The sequence below is a fragment of the Brachycentrus maculatus genome, unplaced genomic scaffold, assembly GCF_059751285.1.
Source record: "Brachycentrus maculatus isolate JH-2025_06_01 unplaced genomic scaffold, ASM5975128v1 h1tg000239l, whole genome shotgun sequence".
Lineage (NCBI taxonomy): Eukaryota > Metazoa > Arthropoda > Insecta > Trichoptera > Brachycentridae > Brachycentrus > Brachycentrus maculatus.
The window spans coordinates 188470-208624 of record NW_028280990.1 but is presented as its reverse complement, the minus strand read 5'-3'; the positions used below and the strand labels follow the sequence as shown (position 1 = coordinate 208624).

Here is a 20155-nt window from a genome sequence, read left to right as displayed (position 1 = left end):
TGAATGGAGGAAGTGTTAGAACGGTAGCCTGTTTTTTTCATCTCTTTTGTCGGAACCAAGTTTATATCGTCTTTCGAAGCCAATATACGGCTGTCCAAACTTAAAACACAGTAAGGGACATTTTTAAGTAGTACGTATTTATTTTGCATTTTTGAACTTAGTAGAATCTAATTAGTCCAAAAATGCAAAAAAAACGTACTACAAAAAAATGTCCCTTACTGTGTTTTGAGTTTGGACAGCCGTACAGTCTTTCGACTTATATTGGGTTCACGGAAAACAATTATCTATTGGCCAAAGATGTTACATCTAACTAACTAACCATCACGCCACTTCCCCGCAGGGATAGGCAGACAGAATAGAACGCCACAGCACTCTGTGTTTGCAAACAATTTTCGCCCCTCCACATTCATGCATCTCCTCATACATACCCGCCGATTAATACGACTCCTAACCTGACCGCTTTCGAGTATTTGACATAACTGATCGTTCAAAAATTTTCTCGGTCTTCCTCTGCTCCTTTTTCCAGCGACATTCACCTCATAAAATTGTTTACCCGTTTTTTCCTCACTAACTCGTTCCTCAACCTCAAACCATCTCAACACACCTTTCTAAATTTTATCGATGCATTATTTTTGACATTTCATCAAAGATGAAGAAGAATATGGAAGTCTGGGCATTTACGGGGCTGACGACCGTCATAGGCTGGTTTAAGTAATCACTTTACACACGTGTAACATTCACCAATTCTACCCATTATTGACAACCACACTACTCAAATTCTTGGAAGTTCTGTATTTATGAACCAATTTAGAAACCTCGTTCTTGAATCACTAGAACTTCACTAGAAACATCTATTGGTGAGATGTAAAGAAGCTTTTTATTAAGCAGAAACTCTTATATTAGTATTTTATCGATGTATATATTTAATTTAACGTTTTTTCTTAAATTACGATTAAAGATCAATTTTAAGGAGCTGATGTCCTTAATTGGTGTGGCCATCTTAATTATCCGCGAATGGTTCCGTTTCCGTTCGTCGGAAGAGCGATCGTGGGTGTGTCGCATCTTATAAGGACACATATTGAATCACACATGGACCATAATATATTCTTAATCGCATATTAATGGTGAACGGTTAGTTATTGTTCATCTCAAATGGTACGGGCCACTTATACTGCATTCCTTTTAGCTAACTAACTAACCATCACGCCACTTCCCCGCAGGGGTACGCAGAGAGAAAAGAACTGATAGATACATCGCTCACTTCTTTCAAGAACGTCATAAATCAAAAATCGTCAATTTTCAATATTTTCAATTCAATGTGCACGTTTTCGGAAATTCCAGAAAATGTACTACATCCCAGTAAAAGAGGAATATTTTTAACTTGATATTTACCTACTACAGGGCAGAAATTGTTGTTTTTGCATTTGAAGAAAAGGTATTGTTTAATTATTTTTTAAATATACTAAATATTTTTTAAATGGAGAAAAAACCTTCAGGATTTACCTAAAAAGATCTGTAGCACAGTAAATGTTCAATAAGTGGCTTGATATTTATTTTTAATACATTGTATTATATTTTTAAACTTCAAAAACGTTCTCCTGAAAAATCAAGTTTTTTGATTTATGACGTTCTTGAAAGGAGTAAGCGACATGGCATATTTATTTGTCTTATTAATCTTGTCATATTTTCTAAATATGACAAGATAAAATATTGAAAAAATTGTATATGGAAAAATCTTGAGATGAAGATCCAGACTCGCGCAAAGTCACTCATTTTTCATATCTCCAAAACTGTTCAATTTATTCCACAAAGAATATTTGTTAGATGTTAATTAAGTTTGTGTAGATTTCAAATTTTGCTTTGATTGTTTATTGAAGAGACAGATTTAATCTCCTTTTTCTTGTAGACGTATCACTCATGTAGTACATGCTTGCTAACTTTTTACTTTTTAATTTTTTTTTTATGTTTTTCAGTTTTTAATTTAATTTAATTTTTAATATTTTTGTTTTCTGATAGTCAAGTATTTTGTATTTTTGTATTTTATATTAACACTATTATTCTAGTTCTACTTATAATACCTATTGTATTCTTACCAGTATCCTTTACTATGACCTAAATTATATTGTTTACCCATACACAGGCCATGCCTTTGTGGGATATTTTTTTTGTATTTATATTTTATTCATATTTGAATTTATGTCATGTTTGTATAATGCGTATGTATGTCCGCCTCCGTAGTGTAATGGTCAGCACGCTCGGCTACCGTTCTGGAGGTCCCGGGTTCGATTCCCAAGGGGGGTAAAATAAATATAAGTGATTTTTTCACTGTAATATTTGGACTGGTACCTGAAGCGGAGGGCTGATCACCTTTCCTTCATGTGTAAACGATCAAGAAAATACAGCGTTAATATGACACAGTTCCCTATGCACCATTGGGGTGCGGATAAGGGTTTTATTATTTTATTATTATTATTGTATAATGCAAAATAATTTAAAATAAAGAATGAAAAAAAAGATCGGCAGTAAGATCAAGATTTACAAAACTTGTGTCCGACCCATCGTGACGTACGGGGTCGAAAGTAGAGCGGACACCGTTGGCACAAAAAACGCGCTCAGAGTGTCGGAAATGAAGACTCTAAGAAGCATATCAGGCAAGAGTCTTCGAGATAGAATAATAAATGCCAGAATCAGGGAAATGTGCGAGATTGAAGATGTGTTAGGTGGGGAAGACCGCCAAAGCGATGGATCGATAGTTGGGAATCGACATCGCAGGAGGCTAATCCCTCTTCAAAACAGGCCACAAGGCCGACAACAAGATGAAGAAGAAGAAGAAATATTAAAATATTACAATTTACCGATATTATCAAAGTTACAGTCATATTTCTAAAAACTTTCACTGAGTCAATATGTGTCTCTTATACAGGGTTACCGACTACAGTTTTTAAAATGCCTGAAAATTTATTTATGGAAAAACCCTGACATGAAGATCGGCAGCAAAATTAAGATATGTATATAAAAATTGTGCGCGACCCATCATGGCAAATGCGATCAAATGCAGAGGGGACACCGCAGTAACAAAAAACGCGCTAAGAGTGTCAGAAATGAAGACTCTAAGAAGCATATCAGGCAAGAGTCTTCGAGATAGAATAATAAATACCAGAATCAGGGAAATGTGCGAGATGGAAGATGTCGTTAGGTGGGGAAGGCAACGAAGGAGACAATGGAATGCGCATGTCAGGAGAATGGAACCATCCAGACTCCCCCACATTGCACTGCACGGCCAACCTGTAGGCAGACCACCAAAGAGATGGATCGATAGCTGGGAATCAACATCGCAGGAGGCTAACCCCTCTTAAAAACAGGCCACAAGCCCTACACCAAGAAGAAGAAGAAGACATTTTCTAAATAAGACACCACTTGATCTGATAGATGCTGTATTGCCCCATCAAGTTTTGTAAACTGCATACTTTTTTTTGCACATTCTGTTTCCAATTCAAATCTTTCTTTTTAAAAAAATGGACATACCCACACTAAATGAGGGACATCTTTTGATGACGTCTCATCACATTCACAAACAATCTATGCACCGTAATCATCTTTATCGATTTTTTAAAATGTGTAATCAAATATTATCAGTTTAAAAATAGCTATTCAGTAAGGCGTGTACGGGCGACAGATGTTCCAATGAGACAAGTCCACTTTCATCACACATGACCTTAGAAAAAATCTCGACAAATCGTGGGACGGACCACAGAGCATTTTATCATTATTTCCAACAGCCCATTGCTGTATGGCGCTGAATGCAAAAATACTATTGTACAATCAAATTATGTATTTTTTTTTTTTGACATCTCAACAAAGATGAATAAAAATATGGAAGTCTGGGCATTTACGGGGCTTACGGCCGTCGTAGACTGGTTTAAGTGATCACTTTACACACGTGCAATATTCACCAATCCTACCCATGATTGACAACCACACTACTCTAATTCTTGGAAGCTCTATATATATGAACCAATTTTGAAACATTATTCTTGAATCACTAGAACTTCACTAGAGACATCTATTATTGGTGAGATGGAAAGATTCTTTGTATTGAGCAGAAACTCTTTATTAGTATGTGAGGTCCGAATCCTGGATTATATAATCACACACATGAGAAACGACAGAAAATATTATTTTCATTTTTATCATTTAAGCTTGATGTGCGGACTTTTAGTCTGGACGAAAGATTAAAAAAAAAGCTCCGTAAAAATAAAAAATGCATTTTGTTTAAAAATTTAATCACTAGAATATTCACTAGAAACATCTATTGGTGTGTAAAGAAGGTTTTTTTATTGAGCACGAATGTCCAGACTTCCATATTCTTCTTCTATCCATGTTGAGATGTCAAAAAATAATATGAAAAATAACTCCTATAATTGGAGGTAATCCATATTTTTAAACAAGTATTTGGAATCACCTATGTAAAACGTTAAATTATGTTGTACAAAAAATGATAACCGTATTTGGCAGATAAGTCACTTATATCTGGCACCCGAATTGTGCAATTTTGCGCCACATTAAATTAAATTATAAATAAATAAAAATAGTTTTTAAAAATATGTTAAAAAGCGGCTCCTTGATATGGGAGACAAGAGCTGCCTAAAATTGGTCACCCCGCCTAAATACAATCAGCTAAAGCAGTGATTCCCAAAGTGGTCTATATCGACCCCCAGGGGTCTATGACAACTTGCAAGGGGTCTATGTTTTAATTTGAATTTAAAATATAAATGTATAAAACCTAACATGTGTGGTTCAAAGTGAGTAACACTACATATACCGGCTGTCAAAAATACATTTGAAGTTATGAATTTGATAAAAATCAATATCAGGTAAGGCAAGGGGTCTACGAGATAAAAGAGTTTGGGAACCTCTGAGCTAAAGTATTATTATTGTTGCATACTTGGCAACGTTCACTCCTTACTCTATTAAACTGTGAATATTTTGTTTATATTGCATTTTTTTATATTTTATGTTGCAATATTTGTAAATGCAAAAAAAATAAATTTATAATATAAATTGACGTCCCGTCACGGGACCAATATGAAATCATTAAATCGCACCAAAACGTAACAATTTTACAATAAAATAATATATAAAACCCTTATCCGCACCCCAATGGTGCATAGGGCACTATGTCATATGAACGCAGTGTTATCTTGATCGTTAACACATGAAGGAAAGGTGATCAGCCCTCCGCTTCAGGTACCAGTCCAGGGTGATATTGAATAAATATTACAGTGAAAAAATCACTTATATTTGTTTTCCCCCCCTGGGAATCGAACCCGGGACCTCCAGAACGGTAGCCGAGCGTGTTGACCATTACACTACGGAGGCGGACGAAACAATTTTACAAGCTAGAATTCCTGATTACTTAAAATCATTTATGTGACGTTTTGGTGAGGACCTCCACAAATGTAGAATGCGTTAGTGGAGAATACAAAGTTAGACAATGGATGGAGAAATTGGTCGTGTGACCTTTTTACCATAAATGCCATATTTTATGCTCCATGTATAATGAGTCTAGTCTGAAAGCAGAGTGAATGGCAATTGTCTGCTTTCTAAAAAAAATGTGGGAACTCACATTTTTCTACAACTTGACGAACGAAGAAAATAATGTGATTCCTTAGCATTTTATCCATATTGATCCTATTATATTCCACGCTGTTTTTGGTTATATGATAACGAACTAACCATCACGCCGCTTCCCCGGAGGGTAGGCATAGAGAATAGAACGCCATACCTCTCTGTTTTTGCAAACATTCTTCGCCTCTAGCACATTCGTGCATCTCCTCATACATACCCGCCGATTAAGACTTCTGACCCGGCCACTCTGTCTTAGGAAACATTATTCGCCTCTTCCACATTCATCCATCTCGGCATACATACCCGCCGATTAATTCCACTCCTAACCTGACCGCTTTCAAGTATTCGGTGTACCTGATCCTTTTTCCAACTATATTCGCCTCATAAATTTGTTTTACCGTTCTTTCCTAACTCATTCGTTCCACATGTCTAAATCATCTGAACATACCTTTCTTAATTTTATCGATAATGCTTATCTCAGCCTTGCATTCCTTCCTTATTTCACCATTCGAACATCTATCATACATCGTTTTGCCGCACATTCTTCTGAAAGATCGCATTTCGACTGCATTAAGTCTACTTTCATCCTTCTTTTACTCCATGTTTCACTTCCATACATACAGGGTTGGGACTAGGACTCCGTTGTGTACTGCCAGTTTAGCTTTCGGAGAAAGGTTTTTACTGGCTATAACTGATTTTAGTTAAACTGACAATTCACTCTGTTACCAGCATTCACTCTCCTTTATATATCTTTATCTCAACGCACCTTTCGATAATAATTTTAATTTTCGAGAATAATTTTATCGATGCGGTTTTCCTGCGGAGCAAGCTGGTTAGGATGGCCGAGATTCAGAAAGATCCGAGGGATAAACTTGTCAGGGTAGACTTTTCGTGACGTCATGAGTGTTAGCTAAACAACTACATAGGTGTGGACAGCTAAATTTTAAAATGCGATATGTCCATTTCGGCACATGCTGCTTCATTATATACATAGGAGTACGTCTACACCTACATTTGCGTGGACACATAAGAAAAAAAAACATTATACCGTGCATTCGTGGTATTTGAATATATCGGTAATAAATTATTTGAAACACATAACGCAACAACCCATAACTGTCCGTGATATCATTTTATCAATTCTCGTTTTTCCAAGTATGGCTAAATGACTGAATAAAATTTAAAAATCAAGCTCCCACTATACTGCAGTCGAATCAATTTAACAAAATGGCCGATATCGATCTATTTTATCAATTTATTTATTTAAACTACTCGTTTATAATATCATAAATCGCTCACTCTTTTCAAGAACGACATAAATAAAAAAATCGTCAATTTTCAGTTGTGCATGTTTTCGGAATGCCCAGAAAATGTACTATATCCCAGCAAAAGCGGCAAATTTTAACTTAATATTTACCCTCTACAAGGCAGAAAGTGTTTTTGCATTTTGAAGAAAATGTATTGTTTTAATGCTAAAATCACTGTAAATTGTAAACCGCCCTTTAAAGGGATTTTTCTCGAAAGCGGCGCTATTTTTTTTTTAATTACCTAACGTCCAAGTGACTCTGAAATCTAGCTAAGGCTTATGAAACACCGCTTATCATGACCCTACTCAGGCTTCAACTTTTTAAGTTTCATTGCCTATGCCTACTCGAGAGTGGATTTACCCTTTATGTTAAAAGTTACTATAATTTCATGTAATTCATGAGTGAAAATTCTAGGCAAAAACACTCGCTGCTGCAGCACTATATAAATTGTCCAAATAAGTGCATAAACCGAGATAAAGTAGCGATTACCATCTCAAACGGGTGACAGAATTAGTAACAGTTACCCACTAGGCACCGCCTCCGCCTTTTGTCCGCCTCCGTAGTGTAATGGTCAGCACGCTCGGCTACCGTTGTGGAGGTCCCAGGTTCGATTCCCAGGGGGGGGTTAAATAAATATGAGTGATTTTTTCACTGTAATATTTATTCAATATTACCCTGGACTAGTACCTGAAGCGGAGGGCTGATCACCTTTCCTTCATGTGTAAACGATCAAGATAACACCGCGTTTATATGAAGCAGTGCCCTATGCACCATTGGAGTGCGGATAAGGGTTTTATTATTATTATTATTACCCACTAGGCACATCCCTAGATTGAGGCGATATTTCCATGACAGACGCGAGTAAGCACAATACTTTTCAAGCGAAAACGCCATTTCCCTAAACGAGAGCCAACCTTGGCCCAATTCGCCGTCTTAAAGGTGCGGTGGCGGCAAGGTACATTAGCTAAACAAAACCTGCAAAGTACCTTTTAGGGGTCACTATCTAACCCACTTTTACGTAGCAGCCTCATAAAAGGTTAAAAATACATAAAAATACTGTAAAACGTAAAAAATACAGCATTCATTTATAAAATGAAATAACTTTGTTATAACCACTTTTTTATTAATACAATTTAACCTACCGGTTTCAACAAGAACCTTGTCATCATCAGGGTTTATATTAATTCAAAAACATTAAAAACATTATAATACTCTCACCAAAAATAAATAACATTTAGGATTTTTACGGAGTGTGTGGAAGTTTTTTGGTGAGAGTATTACAATGTTTTTTGAATTAATATAAACCCTGATGATGACAAGGTTCTTGTTGAAACCGGTAGGTTAAATTGTATTAATAAAAAAGTGGTTATTTCATTTTATAAAGTTTATAAAATGTGCCACAAAGTATCTGCGGAAAACATTCAAGAAAGGCATTCATTTAGTTTATAATCTAAAAAATACGACCATTGATAATTTTTTTTATGTTTAGCCCTTATCCGCACCCGATGGTGCATAGGGCACTGCATCATATAAACGCAGTGTTATCTTGATCATTAACACACAAAGGAAAGGTGATCATTCCTCCGCTTCGGGCACTAAACCAGGGTAATATTGAATAAATATTAGAGTGAAAAAATACTTATACTTATTTGACCCCCCCCTGGGAATCGAACCCGGGACCTCCAGAACGGTAGCCGAGCGTGCTGACCATCACACTACGGAGGTTGACTAAAACCTGCAATGTACCTTTTAGGAGTCACTATCTAACCCACTTTTATATAGCAGTCTCATTTAAGGTTAAAAATATCAGTAAAACACAAAAAATCGTAGCATTCATTTAATTTATACTCAAAATAAATACGACTTTGTACACATTATCTAAACTAAACCTGTAATGTACCTTCATTCATGAATTCATTAATTCGCTTAAAAATAATAAAATAATAAAAAGAATAATATGTAATCCAGATTTGTGAACAAGTATTTGGACACACTCAAATTATTGTCACAAATGGTTAAAAATATCAGTAAAACGTAAAAAATCCTAGCATTCGCTTCATTTTAATCTTAAAATATGACCATGCTCTTAGCTAAACTAAACATGAAATCTACATTTTAGGGCTCACTATCTAAAATACTTTTACGTAACAATCTCAAAAAAGTAAACAGATATCAGTGCAATAAATTTACGAGACGAATGTAGTTAGGAAAAGGAAGAAAGAAAATATTTCAAATTCTTGTGAAATACTCAGTGAAAAAATTATTATGAAATATAATAATATAAATGGTCAGGTCAAAAATCCATAAACGTAGAAGAGGTGAAGATTGTTTGTGGTATAAACTAAAAACATACTTGATTTTCCACATGGCATACCGAAACAAAGTATTTTCTGCAAAGTTTGTCATTTGTGACTATCTTTTTTGTTTCGTATGCACGAAATGATAATCCTCTACGAATCCAATTGACTTCAATTTAGAGTTCTAAGAAATGCATTAATTAATAAACAAATAAGCAATAACATCCGATGAAGCATTATGCAGTTCATACAAAGCCCTTCAACTCAACAAAATAAAATGAGAGCAAACACGCGAGCCAAGGTCCTAGAAACATTACGAAAGAGTCTTCAGCCAAGGTCAGCCGAAAACCGCGAATCGGTCATTCTTACGTAAATTGAGTAAAAAAAAGCTAAAAGAAACCGTGTAAAAATTGAGAAATATTTAAATTATCCTAGAATTTGACAGCCGCGAGTGCGATACGCGGGAAAACAAAAACAAACGAAAAAAAAACATAACACTCGCATTTTTCAAATTCCGAACGCATCTTATAAATTACTCAATTGCTTATGACGCATACGTAAGTACCTACTAGGAATTTTTAAATTAAATCACCGTCAACGTTTTATAAACCGGAATAAAATAATACGTCTTTTTACTTTACCAGGAAAACTGACAATGTTAACATTACCGTAAAAGGATATGCGGTAAATATAGTTTTACACATCTTTGATAACTTTTATAAGAAACGCCCTATTCAAACAAGACCTTGTTGTCTCAAAAATGCTTTACCGTTTATAAAATGCGATGACAGAACCGCTAAAAAATGTGTTTGTTCTCAATATAAATGAGAATAAATAGAATCACACACAGTTTCTACAGAAATTACACGATACAAACATAGGTGGAGAGTTAGGTATGTTTTTGATGTTTGTTTTTAATTTTAAAATGTACTGACCTGCTGCGCGACAGGCTCCAGGATACTCTCGATAATCTTTGTGTGAAACACGGGCATTTTAACTGAAGCTATACAAAAACATCAATAACTAAAAACGAAAATAAAGAAAGAAACGACCGTCGTTACATCCGTCACCGACACGACCTATCTCGAAAACTGACACTGAGAACTGGTGCTGCCAGCGTGAAGGAAAAGTATTGCATACCTAAAAAATAAATTGTACGTATAAAATATATTTTACGACCAATTAGGTAGGTATCTTTATTTGTATGTTATTGTTGTAAGTCAAATCTTCGGATATATATATCCCCTTGGTAGCTAGGGTACATGAAAATAACTTACAATTTTTTTTAAAAGTTCTTTACTTAAAAATCTATGTTACTCAAAACAAAAGGTCTTACTGAAATGTTTAATTTTATGTTTATATCTTCTTTGATTTCATACCGTTTTCTCAGGGGTCAAAAATTGTTTGATTTTTATTAGCTTATAAATAATGAAAATAATAAAAATATTAATGGCCAATTTATACAGCGCTATTTTCTAAAAAAATAGTCTACAGAGCACTTTTTATTTTACATGCAATCAATGTCTAAAAATATAAATGAAAGTGGTAATAAAATTTATCTGCTTCATGTAGATAAGTGATCCAAAAAAGGTGTTAAATTTAGATTAAAACTCAACAAAATTCCGGTTTGATTTCTGCCAGCTCCACAGCATCCTTCTATCTTTCCCGTCATAATTTAATGTACATAAAAGGCAGTATTTCTTTCAGTCTTCCAGGGCTCTGGAATCTTTGGGGTTGGAAGAAGAGACATGAGGGGTTGATGCTCTCAGGTGGCATTCTAAGGACATGTCTCAAACATGTCCACCTTCTCCTCTTCGGGACTTGAATAACTTCCTAAATACGTACATAGTGTTTTTAATTTTTTAATCAAGTTGGTATAAAAACTAGTTAATTTATTTAAAAGCCATTTATTTAACAGTGATTTTCTGACATTATTTGTACTAACAGTATGACTACATGCGTTGGCGTGTAGTAGCAATAAGCTCTGGGGTTGCCTTAGTCTCTTAAATTAAGTTAGCATACATATTTTTTATTTCTTGTACAGATTTTCGATTGTATTTACTGAAAGGTAACATTTTGAAAAATAGATTAGCGGGTGCCATAATGGGTTTATCATCATTTCACAAAATATCCGTTATTTATCATCGATGAATGTCTTTATTTGGCAACATTTATTAATCGGGGACTTTGGAATCAAAAAATACAATTTCCAAGTGAGATGTTTTGAACTATAATCTGGAGATACTTGATTACTTAACTGTCAAATGGGAATGTAGAAAAGAAGTAAGAATTGAGATGTTTGGGGGAATGAATAGGAATTTTGTTTATACTGATCTAAACTCAATATTTCAATTTCCTACTTAAAAACTTAGCTACTCTTAGTAACTAAGTACTTAAGTGTTTAAACCACAAAAAGGCAGTCTTTGTAAAGAATTGAGTGCATTTTGGACTTTCAGGCACTTCATTCAACAGCATGAAGGCAATATAGAGATCGGTATTATCTCAGTAAAGACCAAATGTCACCTATCCATAAATAAATATGCCTGCATTGTACATCTCTTATACAGCTAAGAAACATGGCACCTTATGAAGGTCTAAAACAGCCGTATAATTATCTCAAGTGGTTTGTCTTCGTGTAGAATTTAGAAATGAGGCATAGGACCCCAAGATAATATATTTTAGTTGGCCATAGTTAACATGTCACCCGAGAACCTTCACCTTTTACAAGGCATCAGGTTATCTGTGACAAGGAAATCCATTGCTGAACAGAACCCTCCCTGCATTCTTGAATGACATACTTCTAAAACCCATTTGACATTAAGGTATTAGATTTCATGGCATGATAGCCTAAAAATAAGTGATTTGCTCAGAGATTATGTTGTTTCCAATGCTCTCAATCACAGCATTTAAATGTTTAAAAATATTACATACACATATTATATTTATTGAAAAATATTTGATTTTGTTTTCATACATTTAAAATTGAATTACAGTAATCTGAGGCATTTAGTTATAACAGTTAGAATATCGATTGTTGCAACAATTTTAATATTACAGATAATTTTTGATATTACATTACAATATTTGCCAGGTGTTCATCTATATAAATAAGATTGTAATTATTAGTTTCTTTAAAATCTTAAATTTCCTGTATTAATGCTCTGATTGCTTTTAAATTTTGACACAACATTGCATTGAAATACACACATGTTGCTGTGACGTATGGTGTTTTTACCTATGAGAAAGAAAAACATGTTTTCTGTAAATAACAGTTTTTGACCACAATAGCAATGCCATCTGTTGAATGTAACAGCAACATGCGCTATACATACTAAACATTGCTTATGGTAGATGGATAGCTTGCTTTATGGCAGCTGATGTCACATAGCATTCGTATTTTTTTTTTGATTGCTTCAAAAACTAATTGGGAACCATTGTTCTATAGAGTGCTCTAACGAGCATTAAGGTGGAGACTGACCGGAGCATTTTGTTGTAACGTAACGAGTTACGATGCGAGCATTCAGGCAGTCAGTACACCGACCCAAGCGCTCCATCCATAGTTTCAGATGCTTGCTGATGCTCGCCGCGAGCGATGTTACGATGTTATGTTACAATGCTCCGGTCAGTCTCCACCTCTATGTGTATAGATGCGTTACATTGGCAATGGAAAGTGAAAAGATAATGCGTCAGAACCTCTCACTCAGAGTCTGACGGGATTACAGCCCGACTCAGACAGTAAATAGAATGACAACACGCAACTCAGCAGTTCGTTTCACTCGACAACATCTAAGAAAATAGATTATGATTATTTTTACCGTTACTATTGCTCTGCCGAAGCCTTATACCTAATCCACCTAAATATATATTTATCCTAAAGATTGGACAGAGTGACAATTAATATACACTAATACAGTGGTTCTTAACCGTGTTGGAGGTACCAAACCCCACATGCACGTTCACCGAACCCCTAAATTAGAAACATAAAATATGACCTTTTCAAATTCAAAACATAGGTACCGTAGAACGGGGCTACTTGAACTTTGATGTGTTACTTGAGCCCAGTACAAAAAAAAATTAAATCTGTATTTAGTCTACAATAATGAACATATCAAGTGTCACCTGTCGGAGAAACAATGAATCATATCGATACGTTCATGATTGTAGACTAAATACAGATCTAAATTTGTTTTTGTACTGGGCTCAAGTAACACATCAAAGTTCAAGTAGCCCCGTTCTACGGTATATATTTATACATAGGTACACAAAATGAACAAAACCATTAAAAACAAAGAAGAAAACCATTATCACATAATTTTCAAAACAAAAACAAAATAATGAATATTTACTGCAAATCAGTGTGTCTTCTGCTGTTGGCTTTCAGAGACCAGTTCAGAAATGCACGGCTCTACCTTACTACCTTTCCTGGCAGTGCTGCCAGGAAATTGTTACTTCTCTATTCTTTGTGATTCCCCGATTTAGTAAATCATATTTCGCAATGATGACAATAGATTTGCTAGTACAGTTGTTATGTTTATTTGAAGTCCCAAAAAGTCCCAGTAAAAAAAATGTACAATGCAGAGTATGTGCATTGTTTTAGAGTTTGAGCTCTTGTATTATTTTTATTACTAGATTGAAATATTCCTTTCAAATGTTATACTAGATCTATTGGAAAAATGAATATACCGTACGTTGTATCATTTTCCGTAATATTGTAATATAAGTCGGGTGTGTGTTTTGACCTCCACCGAACCCGGGAGACTGACTCACCGAACCCCTGGGGTTCAATTGAACCCAGGTTAAGAACCACTGCACTAACAACTTCAAACAATTAAAAGCCAAATATTCTCACATGGCACTAATCATCTGAACACAACAATAATATCATTGATTAAATTAATTAACAACACACAGAAAAGTTCAGCTTCGACATTCAAAAACATGCATTCAACTCCCTAATTAAATTGAACACATTTTTTGTGAAAGCAAAGGTCAGTCTAACTTGGTTATTAGGATCACAGGAAGGTACTAAGATTTTGCTTATAACCATTACTACCTATTACATCTTCTACCATCAAAGATGGGTTTGATATTTTAAATCAGTTATATTTTATACACTTATTTTTTCTAAAAAACTATCAAGTCAGGGATATGCTATGATTGTTTTAAGAACGGATGCTGATAAACAGTAATGAAAAAACACGCCAACTATAAAGAGAGAGGTATAAATGGCATGAAACAAATTTACGCCAGTGCTCATGCTGTCATTTTATTTTATTTTAAGAAATAACCTGCAAAGCCTCTTCTTTAAGAGGTTTGTCTGCAATTAGGATAGTACAAATAGAAAAGGCATATCGCTCACTCCTTTCAAGAACGTCATAAATCAAAAATCGACAATTTTCAGTTGTGCATGTTTTTGGAATGCCCAGAAAATGTACTATATCCCAACAAAAGTGGCATATTTTTAACTTAATATTTACCCCCTGCAGGGCAGAAAGTGTTGTTTTTGCATATTGAAGAAAAGGTATTGTTTAATTATTTTTTTAAACACACTAAATATTTTTCAAATGGAGAAAAAACCTTCAGGCTTTACCTAAAAAGATCTGTTGCACAGTGGCTTGATATTTATTTTTAATACATTGTATTATATTTTTAAACTTTAAAAACGCTGTCCTGAAAAATCAAGTTTTTTGACTTATGACGTTGTTGAAAGGAGTGAGCGATATGTGAAAAATACATCACAAACACCCAGACGAATTCAAAATAAATTTCTCTTGAATTTATTTTGCAATTGGCGGGAATTGAACCCGCGACGCCAGCTTCACAGTCGAGCGTCTGTCAAATAATAATTGGTTTATATTTGGTTTTACTGGGCTGGGTACAGACAAGAGAATTGGTAGTAAGGAAGACAGCTAGTATCTTAGATTTCTATATTACAGATCTAATATATAACTTATTTCTTTATTCTCATTATAACCAAGTTAGACTTCAATTTAAATGTATGTTTACATTTTAAATTTAAACACTCCATTCATTGAAATAATTTAACCTTATTTAAATTTTAAATTTAATAAAATTAAAATAAATCAATCAAGAATATATTAGGAAAAATCAATAATTGATTCAACAGTTACATTGTTGTAATATCAATCCATTTATATGAATTTACTTGGTAAAAAAAATAAATTACAAAGTGGTATTTACCAAGCAATAATTGAACATAAAATATTAAAAAAATAGTGTTAAACTTATATTTTTTATGTATTATATCTGTAAAATAAAAACCACCACTTTATTGTGTTTATATTATCAATAAGAAAAATGATAGTATTCTTATATAAACGGTTTTTAAAAAGTGATTTCAATATCGTATTATGTATCAAGTTTTCTCGCACATTACTTATTGGAGATTTTATTTAATTTAAGAAAACCAAGATGCCTGCTGAAAAATCAATGATAAGAATTAAAGATACCATTTTAAAAATAGCTAAACATATCATTTTACAGCTCACACGGAATATCACAAATGTGAAATACAGTCATATCATTCCTTACAGCTAAGCACATACACAAATATATTGACATTTATAGCTTATCATGTGACAATTAGCGTAAATACGGTAAAATATATCTAATTTCCTATTTAGATATAAGAAATATTACTTAAAATAAACAAAAATATATCATTGCTCACTGTCCGATTATAAATATAACAAAAAATAACTTGAAACATTTAGACCAGCCCTAAGTGGATGAAAGAGTGTTTTTATAATGTGAATATCTACCCAAGTTCTCTTTCTGCAATTTCTATCCATACCCAAGTGGTGCACAGGGCATCCCATCGAAAAAGCACATATCGCTCACTCCTTTCAAGAACGTCATAAATCAAAAATCATCAATTTTCAGTTGTGCATGTTTTCGGAATGCTCAGAAAATGTATTATATCCCAGCAAAAGAGGCATATTTTTAACTTAATATTTACCCGCTAAGGGCAGAAAGTGTTGTTTTTTCATTTTGAAGAAAAGGTTTGTTTAATTATTTTTTTAAATATGCTAAATATTTTTCAAATGGAGAAAAAATCTTCAGGTTTTACCTTAGAAGATCTGTTGCACGGTAAAAAGTTCAATAAGTGGCATGATATTTATTTTTAATACATTGTGTTATATTTTTAAACTTTAAAAACGTTCTCATTTATGACGTTCTTGAAAGGAGTGAGCGATATGATACCTCCATCGTAATTATATAAGGTCAGTCACGGTGATCAGTCCTGCCCTCCAGATTCATGGTTGTGGAGTAAAATATGTTTGATAGAAGGTACTTTGACGTCACATAATTATCGATTAGATGAGATGCAGTGCCCTATGCACCATTGGGTGCGGATGAGGGTAAGAGAAGAAAGAAGAATTTCAATTGAAAAAAAAACAATAAAACGGATAAATTGTAAGATAAATGTAACAATAGTTTTTAAAAAAATAGTATTTACCAAGTATAATTTTAATTCAAAATAAAAGTATAATTTTTTTTGGAAATAGCTTTGTAGAATAACATAAGGATTTTAATACAAAAATAAAACACTTGTATAAGATCACTATTATATAAAAAAAATTTAACTGTTGTTGAGAAGATCTATAGTTCTCAAAACTAGTCATGTTTACATTAATATTAGTAACTTACACATGTGTTTTATACTTATATTTAAAAATAAAAACATAATGTCATATGTGTAAATTCATATTACATATACAAAACACTTCTTCGTAAATGGATTCTATTTAAGTTGTTATTGAGGTCTGGCTATCAGGAATGTCATATTATATCTAAAAATCTAGAAGAATCATTGATTAATTAAACATTTTAATATTAACTACACATTGATTTAAACAATGCAGTTGATTTTTCTTTTCCTAACCTAAGCACTAGAAAATCCTATTAAACTATGTATTTGCCGTCTGTTAATGGTAACATTTCACAATAAGATCAACTTAACAAGATAACAAAACATACTAAAAGAGAGGAGTAAGAATATTCCTAGATAGGTAAAATCTACAGTTGAAGTATGTCAATTTTGTTTCTTTTTTAGAAATATAGAATGTATCAGTTTCAAGACGGTTGTCCACAGCTACGCACACCAAACTATAGTCATGTTAGCTGTACGAGTACTTCATGTACAATGTATGCGTGCACTGCTATTCAATTCAATCCATTCAATTTATTAAATAATTAATATATACATGGCAAACTTACATTGAGCTGTATAATAAAAATAAATAATAAAACCCTTATCCGCACCCCAATGATGCATAGGGCACTGCGTCATATAAACGCAGTGTTATCTTGTCGTTTACACATGAAGGAAAGGTGATCAGGTACAAGTCCAGGGTAATAATATTGAATAAATATCACAGTGAAAAAATCACTTATATTTATTTTACCCCCCTTGGGAATCGAACCCGGAACCTCCAGAATGGTAGCCGAGCGTGCTGTCCATTACACTACGGAGGCGGACATAAGTGTATACATATATTAATAACGCAAATTATAAAGTAAATAAAATGACAATAATAACAATAAAGACAACAAATTACAAGTATCATAATAAATTGTTACAGTTGTAGAAGAATTTCGCTTCAAAATACCACCTCAAAGACATGGAGGAGATCAATATTCATCGTGATATCAGCATAGCGGCAGCTCTTCCTACAGGCATAACCATCGGCAGGTTGGTCCTGTGTATAGGAATGTGAAACAATCTATACCGACGCTGTCTTAGGTAACTATCGGGAACATACAGACCAATGCTCTGCATAATTTCAGGATTATCAATCATACCGCGCAACAATTGATAAAAATGCGTAATCAATTACATATTCCTTATAGTCTCTAAACTATTGTAGCCAGGCATACCCTGGAGAAACTGGGTCGGGTAGAGCCAAGGATAATAGCCGTACTCTCTCATGTAGAGATACTTTTGAAACTTCTTTTGGATTTTCTCTGCCATAAGAAAGTAGTTAAGCTCGTGTGGCCCCCAAATCATCAAGCCACTCTTGAGTCTACTTCGCACCAAGGAGTTATAAAGAGTTCTCAGCACGCAGGTATTTTTGATAGCCCTGGCAGTACGCAGAACAAGTCCTAACATTTTCAATGAATTTCTGCCTATATGTTATCGAGAAATAGCTGCCGCTATGGACAACCTCTGGGAATATTTATATGTAATGTATATCACAGCTTTGTAATTGCATATGAGTACCGTGGCTAGCGCAGCTGTAAACAACCAACTTAAACCATGCTAAAATATACTCGTGCAAACTACGGTAAGTTTAAAATATGATTTGTATTAATACTAACTGGCCAATTCAATCAATACTTTTCACTTTAATAATCATTATTACTACTGCTGATCCTTATCTGCACCCAACGGTGCATAGGGCACTGCATCATATTGATACAATGTTGAGTTGATTGTTAGTTATATGATGGCAAGTGATCAATCCGAGGTAATATTAACACATTGTTTGCGGGCAATACTTAAAAGCATATTTTTACACACTGCTGTAGAGAGCTGAAGGCGCTTACAAGCATTCTATGTGCTTGCTTTTGGTAGATCGCGACAGATGGCAAAAAACATTTTACAGATGGGAATTGGGTTAGCGGCTATTTGCGATTAGTATACGACCCTAATTAGTATACATACTAATTTGGGTCGGGGTTGATGAAAAAACTGCCCGACAATAATGTGTTAAATAAACATTACAGTAAAAAAACACATCATAGTTAAAAACTGTTATTCATTACATTACATAGTTAAAAACTGTTATTCATTTTGATTAAGATTAATATATGTCAGCAAATTAATTTAAACTTATCAACTTACAACAGTACGAACTGTTAATTTTTTTAAATACAAAAAACCTTACCTCAATTAAAAAAATGCTATGAAAAAGTATTAATCAGAGTAAAGCAGTACATAAAAAAACATTTATTCTAATTAATTGAACTGACAAACAGTGAAATTCTGTGCATCAGTGTTATTGGAGTCGTTGGGTTATCAGTTTTAATTGAAGTAACCAGTTATTATCAATACTAACCAAATTCAATGCGTTATTGGAATGCATACGGAGAACAAATTCGGAATTTTCAGTGAATAATTTCTTAAATATAATGCAATTTTAAAACACATTTGCGACACATGCAAATAATCTTACATTTTTAAACACATATTATACATATCACAAATCTAGAAGGCGGCACACCATTCACGTTTCACTTATCTTAAATTAAATGTAAAAAGATACATAAATATCATATATATTGTTTAAAATTAACATTTTTTTATCATTGGTGCAATAATTATGCATTATTACGCATTATTTAGGATGTATATGAGTGAATTTGGAAGGAATGTGCAGGAATTAAAGCATGTATTATAGTAAACGTCTTGAACTGTCACATGAATGTAGAACTATCCTTATAACTAAATAACTTGCCATTATTCCGCTTTAAAATTGAGAACGATGTGTTGAGATGGTTTGGACATGTGGAATGAATGAGCGAAGAAAGAACAGAAAACAAATTTATGAGGCGAATGTTGTTTAGTAGAGAAAGGCAGAGAAAAATTTGGCATGATCATTTGTATCAAATATTTGAAAACACTCAAATCAGAAGTCGAATAATCGGCGGGTGTGTATTAGAAGATTATGTGGAAGAGGCGATGATTATTTGCAAAGACAGATTGGCGTAGCGTCCTATTCTCTCCGCCTACCCCTGCGGAGAAGCTGCATGGTGGTAAATTAGTAAGTTAAGAATCTAAGAAGGATTCGGAATCATTATCTATACACTATACAGCGATTCATCGATTGCTTTAAATTTTTGTCACAACGTTGCATTCGAAGACGCGCGTGTTTTTAGATGCTCTTTTCTTTTATTTAT

At 33.7% G+C, this 20155-nt stretch overlaps 1 protein-coding gene across 1 annotated transcript in view; it reads right to left on the bottom strand.

Moving 5' to 3' along the window:
- Positions 1–10325, bottom strand: part of Vinc (vinculin) — a 74147-nt gene extending 63822 nt beyond the window's left edge. The window contains exon 1 of the mRNA XM_088264884.1: positions 10168–10325. Coding sequence (XP_088121010.1) covers positions 10168–10224 — 57 coding nt within the window. The 5' untranslated portion in view covers positions 10225–10325. The remainder of the gene's footprint in view (positions 1–10167) is intronic.
- Between the last annotated feature and the right edge of the window lie 9830 nt (positions 10326–20155).